We start from the raw sequence: 18,175 nt of genomic DNA, 5'->3' as shown, positions 1-18,175 counted from the left end.
TTTGAAGCGGTTTGAGATGAAAGAGGAGAGAATCAAAGTGTCCTTTAACCAGTGGATCAGAGACGTCATGCTCAAAATGAGCACACGTCGGCTACAAGCTAAGTTTCAAAGTCAACAAGAAGCTGTAGCATCCATTGACGAAAAAAGAGATTGGTTCACTTCTCCTGTCCCATGGAAATCCACTTCAATTCCAAGCGGCGACTCACGGTTCCAAATACGCATCGGTGCTCTTCGCCAACGCTCCTCTCTCCTCATCCTCAACTTCAGCGGCCATCCATCCAGCCGCACCGACGCCAACTGTCCAACAGCGCTGACCTAGCCACTGAACAAATCGGGGTTGTGAAAAATGCTGCCCATTACTGGCGCAAAAAACACAAGCGCCCCAGGTCTGTCCAGCACCGACAGTCAATGGCGCCGACATTCGTCCCAATCAAATTTTTGCGTGTCTCAGCCCGAGAAGATAAACTTTTTAAACTGTATCAAAATTTTCACAGCACATTGGCCAAGAGTTCAGATTTTCACGTCTGGTCACATTGCTATTCCACGCACTGAATTTTCCTCTGAAATGTTGCGCTTTTCCATACTGTCTCAAAATAACCAGGCCATGGTAGCAATTTTATTTTAATCTTTAGCCCAATTTTCACTGTAAAATTAAATTTTAGTCTTCAATTAACCTGACGTGTATGCTTTTAGAATGTGGGAGGAAGCCGACGTTTCCACAGGGTAAGATGCCAGCTCTTAACAACTCTTTGACAATCAAGCTAACTTGACTCGACTTGATTTACACTGCAAGCCTTGACGCAAAACCGAACATAAAAATTAGGTAGCATTGCATCCACTTTTCACCGTACAAAAAAATAATTTTAATACCGTGCTCACCACCCCCAAAAATATCATACTGATTATGATCGCTCAAGTGTACCACTTTGAATAAATATCTAAAAAGATACTAGCTCAAAACGCAATTTTACAAGAAGATAGTCGCCGACAAGGGCAAGGTTTGTTGACGTAAACGGTAACGGACCAATCACAGCAAGGGACGTTTAAAGACCTCGCAGACATACGCTATCATCTCACTTCCTGGTTGAAAATGGCGGATGAGAATGAGACAGCACCGCTGCCGGGGAAAGAAGACGTAGAGGACCATGGACACTGCAGCGATTGTGAAAATGAGGAACACCACTTTGACGATGGGTGAGACCGCTCGCCGGAGCTCGCGACGTTGTGAAAAAATAGTCATGGGATTATTGAGACAAAAGTTTAAGGCGAGCGCACGCTGGCCACGGCGAGCTTGTCGGAGGGGGAGAAGCTAGTGGACGATGTCCCGCCCCTTTGCCTTCAAATTATTGGCTGGGGAGTATGTTTGCATGGGTCGTCTGTGATTCGATTGGTCAAGAGCGGCTAAGTGGGCTGTGTTTCATGTCAGCTCATTAGCAAGGAGTTGTAGGGGAGATGGCGAGTCCAAAGTATTCTTTAATACAAATCTAATGAATTTAATATTCACAAATTATTCTCTGACACAACAGTAACATAACTTTGGCGTGATTGTCACGTTTAGAGCTCACTCTGAATTGTTTTTTCTTAAACCACAAACGAGTCTAGGCTGATTCTCGCTTGACATTTTGCTAATTAGCTTCTAATGCTAGGGCTAGGCACTGTGAACAATGTCCCGCCTACTTTCACTCCTTTGGCTGGGGAGACAGTTTATCTGAATATTCTCTGATATGATTGGTCCGCAGCGGTTTAAAAGAGGCGGGGTTTCGTGGCGGCTAGCAGGGCGTTAGTTGGTTTAACTAAAACAAAGCTAATAAACGGCACAATTAATATTTCGCACCTTCTACAGCCTACAGAACAACAACATATCTTTGGTTCGCCTGATATCTTCAAAGTTAGATTCATGATGTGTGCGTCTCATCAACTAATGGAGCTCGCGCTGCTTAACTGTTGTACGCTGTGCCAATTAGCTTCTCGAGCTGAGCTAGCTGTCAAACCCTTTTGTCCAAGGGTAGGGAGGGAACCTCCAGTTACTCGAGAGCCATATCCTGCCTGTTTTCTCTTTCTCTTTCTTTACTCCCAACACATATAATTCAACCGATCATGATCGTTTCAGACTTCTACAGAGCTTGCTGGTGAACTGATCAATTGAATCAGGTGTGCTGAAGTACGAAGATCGAAAACAGGCAGGATATGGCTCTTGAGAAGCCAGAGTACCCTACCCCTGCTTTTGTCTGTGAGGAGAGAGGATATCTTGCTATTTCAAAGGAGTCGGATTAAAACAGGAATTTATATATATGTGTGTGTGTGTGTTGAATAAGTATGGTGCTGTAGCGTTTCATTTTGCAAAGATGAAAACAAAGGTGCCCTTGTCAACGGCTTCCTTTTAATTACCACTGCATTTGAGTTATGGAGCAAACCTTTTCGCTGGGTTTGGGACCAAAACTAACTGAATTGCAAAAACTCACCAACAGTAAATTATGGTTTAAATTACTCTGATCCCAAAGCACATTCATTTCAATTTCAACTCATGACATTGCAGTGAAAATGTGAATCCTCGCCAATTTGCAAATCACAAACTCATCAATGTGTACATTTCTCTGTAGCTCATAATGTTTGAAAAAAAAAATCCACCTATTTTTGCCTATTCCGCAATTGTTTTATGTCTGTATTTGCCATAACATGCCTCTTCTAGGTTGCCATGGCAGCGAAAGAGTCCCTAGCTTTGGTCAATGACTGATAGCCAGCCAGCTTGGCTAAGAACAACAGCGTGACAAAAGTTTTCAGTTGAGGCGGGGCGATGCGTCTTGCAGAGTTACCACGGGAGAAAGCAGGGTGATAGCCTTCAAAACATGGCTCAGAGAATAAATGAATGTCCGTGTCACGGGATACAAAACAAAATGAAATGGCTATTAGTAATTAGTCATTTGTATTTTTAGAGAGTTGGCTCCCACAACAAGCATTCCGTTTTTTTCACCCTTGCACCCTGATCCCTTTGCAAAATTAATGGCCCACCCCTGCTGTACAGTATGTGGATGGTTTGGAGTGGGGGGAAAAAAATTTCAAGCTGGTTGGAGCACAAAGAACACTTGTGGCTGTGTAGAAGCCGATGGAACAGCCCATACATATTGTTTTGTATGTCGTGCATTGTCCTGGACCCCTCATTCAAACCCCTTTGTACGTCCATAAATGTACATATACATGGTCGGTCATCCCTTCGCTGCAAAGGTTATGCGATGTGCCATCTGTGTGCCGTCACCCTGGGACAATAATGAGATTATCCTGTGTAAGGATGCAGACACAAGAAGAGGGATAAGTGGGTGCAGGAGCTTTATGCGATTTAAACTGGACCTAAGGTGAAGATAACTATAGGTAGAGAATATAAGATAAGTTAACCTTCATTTGTTCATTTGTCCCACACTTGGGAAAATTATTAATTAAAAAAATATATATAGTCTTGAAGGCCAGTTCTTTCACCTGAACTTAATAAGTTAGCATTTATAAGATGGTAAATTCATCAATTCTTTTAAATCATTGCGAGACTAATAAAGGTTTTCTTAAATCTTAAATGACTATTTTTGAAAATATTGTTGTTTGTACATTTAAGAACAGGTAAATTTTGCCTGAGGTATTATTAAATGAATAAAATAAAAATAGGGCTGTTAATTTGTCTTTCAGTCTTAGGAAAGCCCCCCAAAAACAGAAAGTGTGGGGTGAGTTTTCATTGAATTGTGAGGATTGGTTCCCCCACCCAAAATCAGCAAATCGACCAAGACGCAAATGCCAAGCATGAAAGATGTTTGGTAATAAAATCGAAGTGCATAGTGACTTTACAAACACCCTGTATAAAATTATAATTTTATGGACTATGCCCCCCCCCCTCCCCATCTTAAATTGCTATACTTTTCGTTTATTTGTATTATTTTGTGTTACAGGGGTTTGGGTGACGACAGTGGTACCAAGAAGAAGAGGAGGAAGCAAAAGAAGAAGAAAAAGAGTGGCGTGCCCACAGAAACCTCTCAAGACCAACTTGCTAAGGCATGAAACAATTACAATTTGACATTTTAATCAAACTATGTCGCATCATGGTTTACTTTCCACGCTATTTTTTTTATTTTTTTTGCTCTCAACTGCCTTTGTTTTGATGACAACTGACAGCTTGTCATTGTTTCAGTTTTCACACCAAGTACCACTGGCAACAATACTTGCCTCTAACGAGACAGACTTTTTTTTTCTTCTAAAATGTAGATTTAATATGATTCTCAGCCACCGCTACATTCTGCACAGATGGACGAGCTGTGATTCAGGGGCACTAATTATTTTGTTACCACAATGAGAATCACAGTTTAAGCCTTGAAATACTCCCCCCATGTGTTTTTAAACGCATTTTGAAGTTATCGAAACCCACTTTTTAAGCACGTTTTTTGCATAAAAATTGCATTTAAAAGTATAGGAAATTAATTATAATCATGGCACAAATAAAATAGCATTCATCTTCATTCATTCATGAATGAATGAATGAAAATAAAATAGCATTTGGAATATAAATTAATGTCTGAAAATACTCCTTGTGTTCACATTAAAACTTATTTTAAAACACTTTTACAACACGTTGTGAATGTACCCCTACACAAAAGAATGTCATCTATGTTATCTTGTGGGAGCTCGATTCAGAGATCCAAACATTTCCTTTCATCAGATCCTCACAGTGTCTTCTGTCCCCGCAGGTGAATTCGCTGCCCGCCGACAAGCTACAGGAAATCCAGAAGGCCATCGAGCTCTTCTCAGTGGGCCAAGGTCCCGCCAAAACCATGGAGGAGGCCAGCCGCAGGAGCTATCAGTTCTGGGACACGCAGCCCGTGCCCAAGCTGGGTATTACCACCACCACCACCCCTCAACAGCACATGCTAGCCAGACTCTTCGGTCACCTTACATGCACATTGAACCACATTCTTGTGTTTTGACTCCAGGCGAGACTGTGACATCGCACGGCTCCATCGAGCCTGACAAAGACCACATCCGTGAAGAGCCCTACAGCCTCCCCCAAGGCTTCTGTTGGGACACCCTTGACCTGGGCAACCCTGCTGTGGTAAGACCTCAGACATAAAGGATTTTATTCATTAATTTGGTTCTACCACACCCTCCTCCAGACCGAATTAAACGCAAAGGAAAAAGTCAAGGGGGTACAGTTTTACAGTGATTACTGTGGACATATGCATAGTAATGTGTATTAATGGCTGCTAGCAGGCATGTCTTCAGTTTACAGGGAACCATTGCTATTCATGGAGGATAGGGACCGAACCCTGCTCCAAATAGGGAAAAATCTGTGACTAATTTATCGTCGTTATTATTTTTAAAAAAATGTTTGTTTGTTTTTAATCAAATCAGCTCAAAGAGCTCTATACCCTGCTCAATGAGAACTATGTGGAAGATGATGACAACATGTTCCGGTTTGACTACTCGCCCGATTTCCTGCTTTGGTGAGTGTTTTTTTTATACTTTTTGATGGTCCTCCGTACTTGTTTCTCATCTACTCGGTGAGTTTTATAGAAATCAGCGGCGTTATTTTGTCCCTTCCACAGGGCTCTGCGGCCCCCCGGCTGGCTGCCTCAATGGCACTGCGGCGTGAGGGTGAACTCCAACCAGAAGCTGGTGGGCTTCATCAGCGCCATCCCCGCCACCATCCACATCTATGACAGGTACGCAGCTGTGTAATGGCCCGATAATAGAGCAAGGAGACATCTGTGTGTTGATGTTTTGATTTTAGCGAAAAGAAAATGGTGGAGATCAACTTCCTCTGTGTCCACAAGAAGCTCCGAGCCAAGCGAGTAGCCCCGGTCCTGATCCGGGAGATCACCAGGCGGGTCAACCTGCAGGGAATCTTCCAGGCGGTCTACACGGCCGGGGTGGTCCTGCCCAAACCCGTTGGCACCTGCAGGTGGCGGTCGTCACCAGGCAATGAAGGCTGTGATCGAAGCAACGGCACAATCACATCACGTGGACTTGTTGTTGTTGTTGTTGTTGCAGGTACTGGCATCGCTCTTTGAACGTTCGCAAACTGATCGAGGCGAAGTTCTCCCACCTGAGTAGGAAAATGACAATGCAGCGCACCATCAAGCTGTACCGCTTGCCCGTGGTCCGTTTTCCTGACTATACACTCAACGGCCTCTTTTATTACTTACACACCTTGAGCTCTGGTTCCCAACGTGGACCCCCTCGTTCCTTCCGCAGGCCCCCAAGACGCCGGGTCTGCGGCCGATGACCAAGAAGGACGTGCCGGCAGTGTGCCGCCTTTTGCGAGAGTACCTTAGCCAGTTCAACCTGGTGCCCGTCATGAACCAGGAGGAGGTGTCCCACTGGTTGCTGCCCCGTGAAAATATCATCGACACGTACTTGGTGGAGGTGAATGGAAAGGACACAGAAGTCAGCTATTGTGAAAGATAAGCATAAGTATTGACGTGCGCGTAATTGATGCTTTCCCGGGCAGAACGAGGGCAAAGTGACGGACTTTCTGAGTTTCTACACACTGCCATCCACCATCATGAATCACCCGGTGCATCGCACACTGAAAGCTGCCTACTCCTTCTACAACGTTCACACCACCACCCCCCTGCTGGACCTCATGTCCGACGCCCTCATCCTGGCCAAGTCGGTGCGTAATATGCGACGAGATGTCGTACATATGTTGTCCCTTTCCCGCCCAAGCCAGCCGAATGTACAGTTTTTCTGGTTTTGTCACGCAGAAAGGATTTGACGTCTTCAACGCACTGGACCTCATGGAAAACAAGACTTTCCTGGAGAAGCTCAAGTTTGGCGTCGGCGATGGCAATCTACAGTATTATCTTTACAATTGGAAGTGTCCCAGTATGGGCTCGGAAAAGGTACCTTTTAGTGTCTGTTAATGGGAAATTGCAGTCATTTTGATGTCGTAGAAAGTAGAACAAAAGTTGTCTGAAACATTTTGTTTGTTGGGAGTTTCAATGTTAACGTGTCATGTACAGTTCAAAATAAAAGCGTGCATTATGGAGACATGGAGCAAGATTTGAGCCAGATTGGGCAGGCAAAATGAATCAAATCATGTAATGATGGTCATCAGTTTTCATTTCAGTCTCCAAAGTGGTGGCCAAATTATTTTCCCCAAAAGTTGACGCATTTAACCAGTTTCTGTCTGTCTTCCCCCAAATAGTGTCTCATGGCTAAGCCGATTTCCCAAATGGTGTCCCATTTCTTCTCAGGTTGGCCTGGTCCTGCAGTGATGCAACAATTCACACCCCGCCAAACCCTGATGGCGTGAAGTGTTACAACAAGATTACAGCGACCGCACCATTCCACGCATCACCTGACTGATGGGCATGAAGACTCTTTCAAGAGAGGAAACCTACCGCCCATTTTAACTTTTTTTTTTTGGGTCCTTTTTGAACTTTTTTGAGCTGCGCTATTTCTGACAGCCAATGGGGAGCCTACTCCCCCATTTCACGCGAACCTTAAAGCTGTCGCGGTTACATCAAAGCCAATATTTGACATCAGATGGTGATTGTACCAACACACACCACACACACACACACACACACACAGAGTCTACAAGGGCAACTGCATCCCACTAACCATAAAAATAAAAACATGTAAATTTGGGCAACACGATTGCTAATTTGTGCCCGACCTAATGCGCACCACAACTGTTTTATGTTTGGAGTGCTTTTTTTTTACCCTCCCAAGTAAAATTTGAGGTAAATTTAAAATGGAAGATTTAAATGGAGAGGGTCATGATATTGTGGTAATAAGCTAACATAAGATAATAGCAAGGGCTTTTTTTCTCATTCCAGCTTGGTTAGCTCTAATTTCCATATCCAGGTGTCATTGTAGAAGAAAACAAAGCTGAATCACCTCGTACAAGGTCAAAATACGCCACACTGTGATTGTGGGCACCAGACTTTTGACACCTTTGTTATCAATAAACCTGCTGTTAAAGCTCACTAATACAACCTCATATTTGCTGAAGTGTTTAATTTTCCTACTAGGTAGTAAGATAGTGACTGCAAACGCGCCGTTTCCAAAATCAAAAGAGAAGCTCGGAAGTGTGGAAAAAGCACGGTATTGAAATTTAAATAGCTGTGCTTAAAGCGCGACAACGGGGATGTGTTTAAAAAACAAACAAAATAAAACCGTTTGGGGGGTTTTGCAATCACTGAACGAAAATGGACTGCAGAAACCGAAGCTGTGGGTGTCATTTTTGAAGCAAAAAATAAAATCTACCAAGAAATGATCTTGTTTGTTTTTTTCCTACCTTCCCATTCTTGTCAGAAAGATACTTGTGTTTGTTATTACATCATGTATCGTGGCTTGTATTGCTATGCAACGTAGTATGTTCACAAGCTCTAAAATGGCTCAAAAGTGCACTGAGGAATATATATACAGTATATATACGCGCACACTTAGTTTGTGTCTCCCTGAACTCTTAAAACATTACGGAATTTCCTGCGCGATGCTGATTGGGTAATGTAATACGGAAATGGGCTGTGATTCGCTCCAAGAATCAGTACTTTTTTTGTGGGCGGTGCCTCCCCGCTTCTCCGCACACTGGTCGCCGTTTAGCAAACCAGAAAAGGCAGAAGTAAAGCAGCAATGTGGCTCACTGTGGCGATTGTTACCGTCACTTTGCTTGTTGTCTTTTTTAAATATGTCTTCCCTTCTCCGGGACCCAATCCCTTTCAGACGGACACGCGGGAACCCCTGAAGCCGATGATCCATAACCGCAAAGAGAAGAATAAGGTGTTGAAACAAGGTGAGCCGGGCTGTCGTTCTGTATCTATAAGGTCGTTACATAACCTTTGGTCACACGAGGAACGTGTCATCGAATTAGTTTGTGCATTCCACGGTTCGTGTGACTTAGTTTGTGAATTCCACGGTTCGTATGACTTAACTATGTACACGAACAAGTGAGGAAAAAAAGCCCCCAATTAAATCGAATTTGGTTCATTCACAGTTACACGTTTGTCATAGCAGGGGTGTCATTTGTATTTTCTGTGTATTTTTTGGGGGGGGGGGGCAGAGCCCCGCAGATGCACAGGATGAGTACAGTAATGGGCACGACGGTTCTTTAGAAGTATCCTAGATCACTTGATTGTATGGTGTCCTTGAGTGTTTTGAAAGTCGCTTATAAATAAAATGTATTCATATTATCATTAGAATCAATTTATTTAAAAGACTCCCTTTCAAAGATTCGTTCACTATTGATCCCCCCCCCCCCCCCCCAATGCAATTTAAAAAAAGGCTCCCAATGAAGACGTGTTTGTTTGCATTCCACGACGGTGACAGCATTCCTGAAACTGATGTCATCCGCACTTTTGTGCTCATCATCATCTTATTATTAGAATTAGTGTGTTTTGGTAATTGTTTTATTCCTTTATCTCTTCGGTATAGCTACTTTAAAAGACAAATTATATTTAATTTTTTTATTATCGGATTATTGAGATATACTGTATATGAATATTTCATTGTAAAATTTTTGAATAGCCTTTAATTTGTACTGCCACTGCAATACTGATAAGCTATAACTTCCTGCTGCTCCAAACCGATACTTATAATGATAATATTTATTTATACATGTATAGTTGGCGCATTGATTACATTATCAACATTGTTGTTGTGTCTAGGCTTCCTGGCCAGTAAAGTTCCAGACAACTTGGATGCGGTCGTCATCGGCAGCGGGATCGGTGGGCTCGGCTTGGCTGTACTGCTGGCAAAGGTGGGAAAGAAAGTCCTGGTTCTGGAACAGCATGACCGGGCCGGCGGATGCTGCCACACGTTCACCGAGAAGGGTTTTGAGTTTGATGTCGGTAAGGAGAACATTTACGATTGTTGAATTTTTGTAAAAATACTGGAATGGATCCATGAAGCGTTTGTGTTCCATAGGAATCCACTACATCGGGGACCTGCTGGACCACAAGCCATTCCGCTGCATGCTGGACCAGCTGACCAACGGGCAGCTACAGTGGGAGCCCCTGGACAACCCGTTTGACCATGTCGTGATTGGGCCGCCAGAAAACCGCCGCCACTATCCCATCTACAGCGGGCGCACACGCTTCCCTGAGGAGTTGAAGAAGTGCTTCCCGGGCGAGGAGGCAGCCATCGACGAGTACATGCGACTGGTCAAGGTGAGAAGAGTCTGTCGGGTGGATATCACTTGACAATTTGAGGTCGATTTTTGTCGTTGTACTTTGAGTATTTAGTTGTCTGACGATATTTGATATTTTTTCTTTATAGTCCCTGGTTTCAAAACCTTATCCACAATTTTTCTTCCTTACTTTGTCAAAATAGGCTGAAAAAACAAACAAACATAGAATTGGTTATGACTTGTAATGCAAAGTCCAAACCATAAAGCACCTCTAGAAACACGAATGGAGGTCCAACAGGCTCCAGGCAAGATAAAACGTGGACTTCAGCAATATGCAAGATGACAAAAATGCAATGCTCCAGCACCTTCCTTCAACTGAGGCCACGCCTAAATATCAAATGTCTAAGCAAACCTATCCAGTTGCTAAACTGCTGAACAGGTCGTAACACGGTGCCTTTTCCTGTCGGTTTAGATAAAAGTAGTTAAAGCACAAAGCTCGCTTTAATGAGTACATGAGTTTGCTGTATTTTATTTTAAGCAAGTATTTTTATCTTAATGCTGAAATCAAAGTACATATTTCTACCACTTTCATATCTCTCCCATTTGCTGCGCCGTCTGTTGTCATAACGTTCTGCCGTGTGTTGGCCGTTATCGCTCTGTGGTTGAAAATAGCCCGCTTACAAGCAGCCACGTGATGTGGCACAGCATTTGGCAGCGGCACATACACAAGTGCAGTGTGAAAAAGCCGTAATTTTGCCTTCACCTAACTCATTCACTCCCAAAGACGTTTATAAACGTCTTTTCAGACTTGGTCCAGAATTGGCTGGTGCTGAATGAGTTAACACAAGAACGTTAAGACCTCAGACTTACTTTCGGCTGACTCCCGCAACTGACCAGGCTTGTCCACCATTGAATGAACACGTCACTTTGTTGTATCTGTAGAAAACGGGACGAGGCATCTGGTTGATGGCCATGCTCAAGCACCTGCCAGCCTTTTTGGCTGAGTTGCTTGTCCGCAGCGGTGTGAGCAAATATCTGTCGGCCTTCTACAAAATGGCGCCTCGCAGCCTGACCGAAGTCGTCAACGGGCTGACGGAGAACAAGGACCTCAGGGCCGTCTTCTCTTACATCTTCGGCACCTACGGTAGGCCGCTTGTTTTGTTCACAGCCCTCCACTGCATTGGTTACCTTAGTCGCACATCTCTGAACAATAATGTTAGCGATGACATAGTGGTGACACAACCTAGAGGTGCCCTGGCTTGTCCGCCAGTATGGTAGTCAGCCAGAGTTGGTAATCTGGTTGTCTTAGTTACTTATGTACACTACTCGAAGTGGAAAAATTAGCATAGATGCTAGCGCTTACACAAGGATGTCCGAGCTGGTCCATAATTCTGATAAACCATTAAAGTAGCTTAGCCAGGGTTGTCGCGGAAACAACAGAGACACTGTTCTCTTTCATACAGTAGTCTCAGTGCTAATGTTAGCCTTGATGCTATCGCTAACACAACTCAAGAAGTCTCCTGCCTGCGTGCTTAGACTTTCTCCATCCCCGTCCAGGTAATATGCCGAAAGATGCCAGCTTTGCCATGCACAGCCTGCTGGTCAATCACTACATAAACGGGGCCTGGTACCCGAAGGGCGGCTCCAGCGAGATTGCTTACCACATGATCCCCATCATCGAGAAGGCAGGTGGCGCCGTCCTGGTGCGAGCTCCGGTAAACCGCATTCTGTTTAACGACGCACGGGAAGCGTGTGGTGAGTCGACTCTCCGTGTCAAAATTGCACCCCGGCCACTTCTTGTTTGGTTTCAGTATTATCCGGTATGGCTCCACCAGGTGTGAGTGTTAAGAAGGGCGAGGAGGAGGTGCATATTCATGCTCCCATGGTCATCTCCAACGCGGGTATCTTCAACACCTACCAGAAGCTTCTGCCCAAAGAGCTCCAGACCACGCCGGGTAATTAAAAAAAAAACTGCGATCAATCATGCTTGAGGATGTGGATACATTTTCCACCGAGTGCCACATCCAGAGAAAAGGAAGAAAGAAAGGAGAATGGGGGCCCTATCTATCTATGTATCTATCTATTAGTCTAATCTGTCTATCATTGATGCTAGTGCTAATATGACTCGAGTCGAGTTTATGCTATCCATATCTTTCTTAGGTTAGTATTTATTGCGATTACATCACCACTTGAGATTTGGCCATTAAAAAGCAAAAGCATGTTTTGGCATTGATTTTTTTTTTTTTTTTTTTGTAGCAATACAGAGGCAGTTGAGTATGATGAAGCACGGGGATGGTGGCCTCAGCATCTTTGTCGGACTCGACGGCACCAAGGAGGAACTGGGCCTCAAAGCTGACAACTACTGGATCTTTGCGGAGAACAATTTTGACGAACTGTAAGTTGAGTGTTGTGCCGCATCAATTACACCTGGGAATTGTTTTAAATGGGGAGGCACAGATACGAGTCTGTCAGTGCATCCCCTACTTTTAAATTGTGAGGACACTGCATGAGAGGTCTCATTCTTGCTTGTTTGCCGTTTTTCCCCCCCCGAGGGTGACAAAGTACAAGGACGGCGACAGGGAGGAGTCGTGTAAAAGCATTCCCCTTCTGTTTGTCGCCTCCCCTTCTGCTAAGGATCCTACCTGGGAGGAGAGGTCACCAGGTACTAGACTTTAGATCTGGTGATGCAGCATGTGGCTCATTTGTGTGCTCCGTACAACTTAGGACATTGATTTACAGTTTTCGGTCCTATGCCCTAGGCAAGTCCACATTGAGTTTGGTCAGCTTTGCCAATTACGACTGGTTCGAGGAGTGGAAGGATGACAAGGTGACCAACCGAGGATCCGACTACAAGGAGTTAAAGCAGGCGTTCACTGAGACAGCACTGCAGGTGGTGCTGGATATATTCCCCCAAATCACCAGGGACAAGGTAATGTTAGCATTGGTCATAGCTTGCGCGTATGTTACATCATCCTGATGTTGGTTGGCGACAAATCCAGGGTGCACCCCGGTCATGTGGGATTTGTTCCAGCTTGACCCCGATGAGGACAAGCACTATAGAAAATGGATGGATGAATTACGTTTTCCCACTCGGGTGCAGGTGGAATACATTGACGCAGGCACGCCCATTACAAACGTGCACTACATCGGCGCCCCCAAAGGGGAGATCTACGGCGCAGACCACAGTACTGAGCGCTTCACCCCGGAAGTCAGCGCCAACATGAGGCCCCAGACGCCATTCAAGAACCTCTATTTGACAGGTAGCTACAACGTCCAATCCAGCGTTTCCAAACTTTTACTTAACCATAAAGCACATATTTTACACTGAGAAAAATGTCACGGCGCGCCACCAAACAAAAAAGCTTCAGCCATCACGTCGTCCAATCAGCATTCCGTTTCTGCATTCGGACGTCAATGTATGTGTCGTAGGTCAGGATGTGTTCGTGTGCGGCTTTGCGGGTGCACTGGCCGCCGCGCTCACCTGCGGCTCGGCCATCCTCCATCGCAACCTGCACCTGGACACCATCATGCTGGCCAAGAAGACCAAGTTTGTCAACAGCAAACTGAAAGGGGTGTAACCTGGGAGAACAGCAGCTGGCTTGATGAACAGAGCTTGTTCATCGGCTGATGAAACACACAAACAATTGACTCCATTCTTGTCTACGGTGCCTTTGAGTAATTAAATATATGAAAAATATATCCTATTTGCCACAACATACACATTTATTGTGTAAAATATTATTGATATGGAATATATTTATTAAAATACAAAATTTAGAATGGCATAATTATAAATTATGTTACAGCATATTATACTCGAGTCTGATCGTCTTTGTTTACTCAACTCTACCCTATTTTAGTTTGAAATATGTTAAATAATGGAGTTCTATTAAAACACAAACGTGTTAAAGGCGACCACTTTGTATTCTCTTTATTCTGTTTTTTTTTTTTTTTGCATTTGGTACACTGAGCAAGCGCATTTTTTTCTATGTTTATTTTTTTGTGACACGATTTGAAAAACAGAATTAACTCTTACTATAATAGTATTTTCCATAGATAACGTTTTTTAGAAACTTTGACCCGTACTAAATACTTGTAATACGGATATTGAATGTACACGATACTCTGTAGTGCGGATGGACACAGCATTCGTGCTCACACGTGAACGGCTGATGTTCACCGAAAGCTGTTCTCATTTTGTTGAACGATTTACGTGTTGTCGGGTGTGTATTTTTTGCGGGAGGGCTGCCACATTGGTCTGGGCTCCCAGCGACACGGAAGCAAGAAACTTTTAATCGTCCTTTTCAAAAGGTAAATAACGTTAACAGAAAAGTTATGTACTGTATTGTAGTTATTAAAATGGCAGGTCGTGTAGAACTGCAAGGAAACCTGCTAATTGGTTAAGACTCAAGTTTGCTCGTCACTTGACAAGTTTAGTGCACGTTGTATTGTTAAAAATGTATTTTTCGTTCAATAAGAATATTTTAAAATTGTATAATAATATGAATAATGAAGTTATTAGACGAATACACTCGGCCTTGCAGCACGTCAATGCCCGAGCCTGATTGGACAGGCCTGATTGGATATGCCCAAATGTGCAAACGCGGTTTTTTTATACGTTGAGCTCACCGCCATGATGAATGTGGCAAATTCGAGAGAACGTCAAGTCAAAAATTATTGGGATTACCTTCGTTGGGTAAGACTGAGCAACGAGTTTTGGTTGTATTTGGCCATTATTGCATCATTATTTGAAAAACATTTACAGGCGTCGTGTCGAATATGACGCCCATCATTTTATGTTCAGTAATTTATGAATTGCTCCTAATTAATTTATAAACTTAATAATGTCAATCACTGAATGTGGACAGTCTAGAAGTGGTGCTTTTCCTTTTGACTACTTTATCAGCTGTTTATCTTCAGGAAATTTACCAACCCACTGCTATCAGAACGTTCATGTCAATCTTCTCCAACTGATCTACTATTCCACATCCAAGGTGATGGAGGTTGGCGCAAAATTGCTTTTCTATGACCTGCTGACTGAGATTGGCCAGGGCTCCTATGGCAAGGTGTACAAAGCCAGGGAAGTGGGAGAGGGAGGGCGCCTCCTTGCCGTAAAGAAGTTCCACTTCCACAGCAATGCGTCGTTGTCGTCCAACGACAACGGCATCCCTCCCCACATAATCCGTGAGGTGGCGCTGCTCGAGAGGATGAAGTACTTTCAACACCCCAACGTCGTCAAGTAAAAGCACACAAGCCATTCTTATTTAATTGGGAAACGGTTTGGCGTTTGGTAACTAAGTTGGAGTGAATTGAAAAAAAAAAACTAAATGGAAATTTGCTTAAAAATAAATAAATTAAGACTGTATTTCACAGCACTACCTAGTTGTAGTTAATACACATGATTCTTCTTGTTGGACTGTGCAGGTTGTTGGACGCAACTGCCACGCTGGTGGGCAGGTCATTGGACCTCACTTTAGTGTTGGAGTACATTGACCAGGACCTGTCCACTTACCTGTCTGAAGCCCATCCGTCTGGACTCAGCAGGGACAACATTAAGGTAGGAATAATAATAGTCGTAATATCAATATGCAATCTTTTATTTCTATAAACCGCATGATGTGATGTTCATCATTGCAGCAGAGGGTGCTGTTCACAAACAAAAACCCCTCTGTGACTTTTGTGTGACTCTTATGGCCATTTTCTTTTTCAATCAATAAAATAGAATTAATTATGTAAATATAATTATGTAAATAATAAAAAATGTTTAATGTACTGTATATATTCAAATGTTTTGAGTATGACTGTAAATTGTTCAGCAAATCTCATAGTTGACCCATCTGATAAAAGAAGTCAAAAGTGAAGATACTGTGTGTGCATCCAGGCCGTGATGCTGCAGGTGATGCGCGGCCTGGACTTCCTGCACGCCAATATTGTGCTGCACCGTGATCTCAAACCAGCCAACATCCTGGTCAGCAGTGGCGGCCTGGTTAAGATCACCGACTTTGGCATGTCTCGTTTGTACTCCTACAACATGGCCCTCACACCAGGGGTATGTGCACCATCACATCATTGTGTTTGTCACAGAAAGCGTGTTTGGGGGGGGAAAAATATTTTTTTGCCTCTGCAGGTTGTCACACTGTGGTATCGAGCTCCTGAAGTACTGCTCAAATCTTCTTACATGTCATCTGTGGACATGTGGAGCGTGGGATGCATCTTCGCTGAGCTCTTTCTGCTTAAGTAAGCACGTCACTCATTACTTTTGACACGAAGATGACACGTTGACGTGACGTTGATCCCGCAGGCCGCTCTTTAACGGAGTCAATGAGGCGCAGCAGCTGCAGATGATCTTTGAGTGAGTATTTGGTCGTGTGATGTTCCTAAAGCTTCTTTCTCGCAGAGATCATTCAACACGGGAACATGAGGGATTTTGGAGATGAGCCAAGTTGGAACTAACGTCGTCGTTTAAACAGAAAGGAGCAAAGTGTGATATTTCTTCAAGTGATATTTCCAGAGAGGTATGCTTGGATAAATTTGGATAAGATGAACCGTAACCCCATCAAGCACCACTGGGATCAAATAGACAGTGCCCCCTATTCCCCCCCAACAAAAAAAAACCCTCCCCAAAAAGTGTTAGCTGTTCTCACGGAACAATAAAATACTCTTTTTTTTAAAATGTTTTGCTGTTTTTCAATGAACAGGATATCTACATGACATTTTTCACAACTCTGCACTTAACTCCAATTTAAACATATGTAGCATTTTTCCTATCTATCCATCTATCCAGCTAGCTAGCTACCTAGCTAGCTATCTATTTAAATTGGAGGCTCATTATTTTGGGGCTGTCAACCATTTTAGGTTCATCGGTTTGCCAAGCGAGGATGAGTGGCCCCAGGACAGCCCTGTGACCTACTCACTCAACTTGGGCCCCAAGAATCCCCATCCCCAGCTGCTGCTTTCCCTGAAATCCTATGAGAGAGACCTCCTTCTGGTGAGTTTCTCAAAGTGTCATCTGGAAAAAGAAAGAGCGGCTCGGCGGAACATTTATATTATATATATTTTTTTAAATGGATGTTGTACGTCAAATCCCAGCTGATATGCAGCACTTACACTAACAACATGGCAGCTACTCCAGTCAGTTGTGCCAACTTAGCAACTTCCAACCCCTCTCGTAACTAAACTTGATTTCAGTGAGGAAAAAACTAACAAACTCTGAATTTCAGTTTTACGGCCATTTTGCTCATCTTGAGCGTCAACTCTTTGTTTTGTTCACCTGCAGCAATGTTTGACCTTCACGCCGAGCCGACGCATCTCGGCTGCCAGGGCTCTCATTCACCCATTCTTCAGCCAGCACTGAGGGAAAGTATTCGCTCCATTGCATGTTGTTGTTCCATGTCTGCAAAAGTTTTACAAGCACGGTTTGTTATATCAAACGTATCTGTGACGAGGCTGTGCTTTGTTTTGTTAAAAAAAAAAAACAAAAAAAACTTTCGTCTTTTGAGGCCTGATCAGCTAAATATGTCACAGATATTTTGTATTCCTGTTTACAACTGTTTATAATCACTGTTGCTTTTGAGAGCGGTATGAGCCTTCTTATGGCTGACTTGTAAACTCCAAGCAAAAAAAAATCATTAAAAAAGATGTTTTTCCCACAATTGTAGGACTGTCCAAATGTCTTAATAGCACAGCTTGGTCAAAATGGATCAAAACATATTTTTGAAAGTGGCTCAGTGCCACCGTTTCCCTATCGACCCGACCACCTCACCCGAACATTATTATTATTATTATCAGTAACTAGTGATGCTAACACTGCGAATACTGCAACCCTGCTGACATCTCAGCTTTGACATGATAGCATTTACCCCCTGTAACTTGGCCCAGTGAAACGCTCAAGTCATCGGCTGAGAAAATATGGTGGCGATGGTGTTTATTGGCTCAACTGTGATGAGTGAAGAAGAATTTTAATTTAATTTCAAGAATTAATTAATTAATTTCAAGAATTTTCAATTTAATTTTAGTTTAATTTCACACTCAAAGGGTAGGCAAGCGCTCCCAACACACAACTGTTTG

The 18,175-nt window shown here is 43.4% G+C and overlaps 3 protein-coding genes across 3 annotated transcripts; all 3 read left to right on the top strand.

Annotated features, from left to right (window-relative positions):
• The first annotated feature begins 1,032 nt into the window (after positions 1 to 1,032).
• On the top strand, positions 1,033 to 8,257 carry nmt1a (N-myristoyltransferase 1a). The gene is made up of 12 exons (XM_052048387.1): positions 1,033 to 1,194; positions 3,930 to 4,032; positions 4,722 to 4,866; positions 4,965 to 5,083; positions 5,383 to 5,474; positions 5,577 to 5,693; positions 5,762 to 5,932; positions 6,022 to 6,130; positions 6,226 to 6,396; positions 6,482 to 6,646; positions 6,738 to 6,875; positions 7,230 to 8,257. The coding sequence occupies exons 1-12, from the start codon at positions 1,091 to 1,093 to the stop codon at positions 7,248 to 7,250; spliced, it is 1,455 nt and encodes a 484-aa protein (XP_051904347.1). The 5' UTR covers positions 1,033 to 1,090; the 3' UTR covers positions 7,251 to 8,257.
• Positions 8,258 to 8,551: 294 nt separating this feature from the next.
• retsat.2 (retinol saturase, tandem duplicate 2) lies at positions 8,552 to 14,023 on the top strand. The gene is made up of 11 exons (XM_052048378.1): positions 8,552 to 8,776; positions 9,648 to 9,830; positions 9,907 to 10,148; positions 11,051 to 11,252; positions 11,666 to 11,863; positions 11,944 to 12,063; positions 12,365 to 12,503; positions 12,661 to 12,770; positions 12,868 to 13,037; positions 13,209 to 13,368; positions 13,538 to 14,023. The coding sequence occupies exons 1-11, from the start codon at positions 8,617 to 8,619 to the stop codon at positions 13,684 to 13,686; spliced, it is 1,833 nt and encodes a 610-aa protein (XP_051904338.1). The 5' UTR covers positions 8,552 to 8,616; the 3' UTR covers positions 13,687 to 14,023.
• A 140-nt stretch (positions 14,024 to 14,163) lies between these two features.
• cdk21 (cyclin-dependent kinase 21) lies at positions 14,164 to 18,046 on the top strand. The gene is made up of 8 exons (XM_052048390.1): positions 14,164 to 14,419; positions 15,103 to 15,347; positions 15,533 to 15,665; positions 15,990 to 16,157; positions 16,236 to 16,345; positions 16,410 to 16,460; positions 16,964 to 17,096; positions 17,385 to 18,046. Exons 2-8 carry the CDS (start codon positions 15,106 to 15,108, stop codon positions 17,460 to 17,462), a joined length of 915 nt encoding a protein of 304 aa, XP_051904350.1. The 5' UTR covers positions 14,164 to 14,419; positions 15,103 to 15,105; the 3' UTR covers positions 17,463 to 18,046.
• The last annotated feature ends 129 nt before the right edge of the window (positions 18,047 to 18,175 follow it).

This window comes from Hippocampus zosterae, chromosome 17 (assembly GCF_025434085.1).
Source record: "Hippocampus zosterae strain Florida chromosome 17, ASM2543408v3, whole genome shotgun sequence".
NCBI classification, from domain to species: domain Eukaryota; kingdom Metazoa; phylum Chordata; class Actinopteri; order Syngnathiformes; family Syngnathidae; genus Hippocampus; species Hippocampus zosterae.
The sequence above is the reverse complement of the archived record's forward strand: the minus strand, read 5'-3'. Positions and strand labels throughout refer to the sequence as shown.

Excerpts from the sequence above, each read along its gene's own strand:
- nmt1a (XM_052048387.1), top strand. The coding sequence starts at position 1,091 with ATGGCGGATGAGAATGAGACAGCACCGCTGCCGGGGAAAGAAGACGTA. Across the intron at positions 5,694-5,761 it reads ACCATCCACATCTATGACAG|CGAAAAGAAAATGGTGGAGA; the intron begins GTACGCAGCTGT and ends TTTTGATTTTAG. Across the intron at positions 6,397-6,481 it reads TCGACACGTACTTGGTGGAG|AACGAGGGCAAAGTGACGGA; the intron begins GTGAATGGAAAG and ends TTTCCCGGGCAG.
- retsat.2 (XM_052048378.1), top strand. The coding sequence starts at position 8,617 with ATGTGGCTCACTGTGGCGATTGTTACCGTCACTTTGCTTGTTGTCTTT. Across the intron at positions 12,064-12,364 it reads AGAGCTCCAGACCACGCCGG|CAATACAGAGGCAGTTGAGT; the intron begins GTAATTAAAAAA and ends TTTTTTTTGTAG. Across the intron at positions 12,771-12,867 it reads CTGGGAGGAGAGGTCACCAG|GCAAGTCCACATTGAGTTTG; the intron begins GTACTAGACTTT and ends CCTATGCCCTAG.
- cdk21 (XM_052048390.1), top strand. The coding sequence starts at position 15,106 with ATGGAGGTTGGCGCAAAATTGCTTTTCTATGACCTGCTGACTGAGATT. Across the intron at positions 16,461-16,963 it reads CAGCTGCAGATGATCTTTGA|GTTCATCGGTTTGCCAAGCG; the intron begins GTGAGTATTTGG and ends CAACCATTTTAG. Across the intron at positions 17,097-17,384 it reads ATGAGAGAGACCTCCTTCTG|CAATGTTTGACCTTCACGCC; the intron begins GTGAGTTTCTCA and ends GTTCACCTGCAG.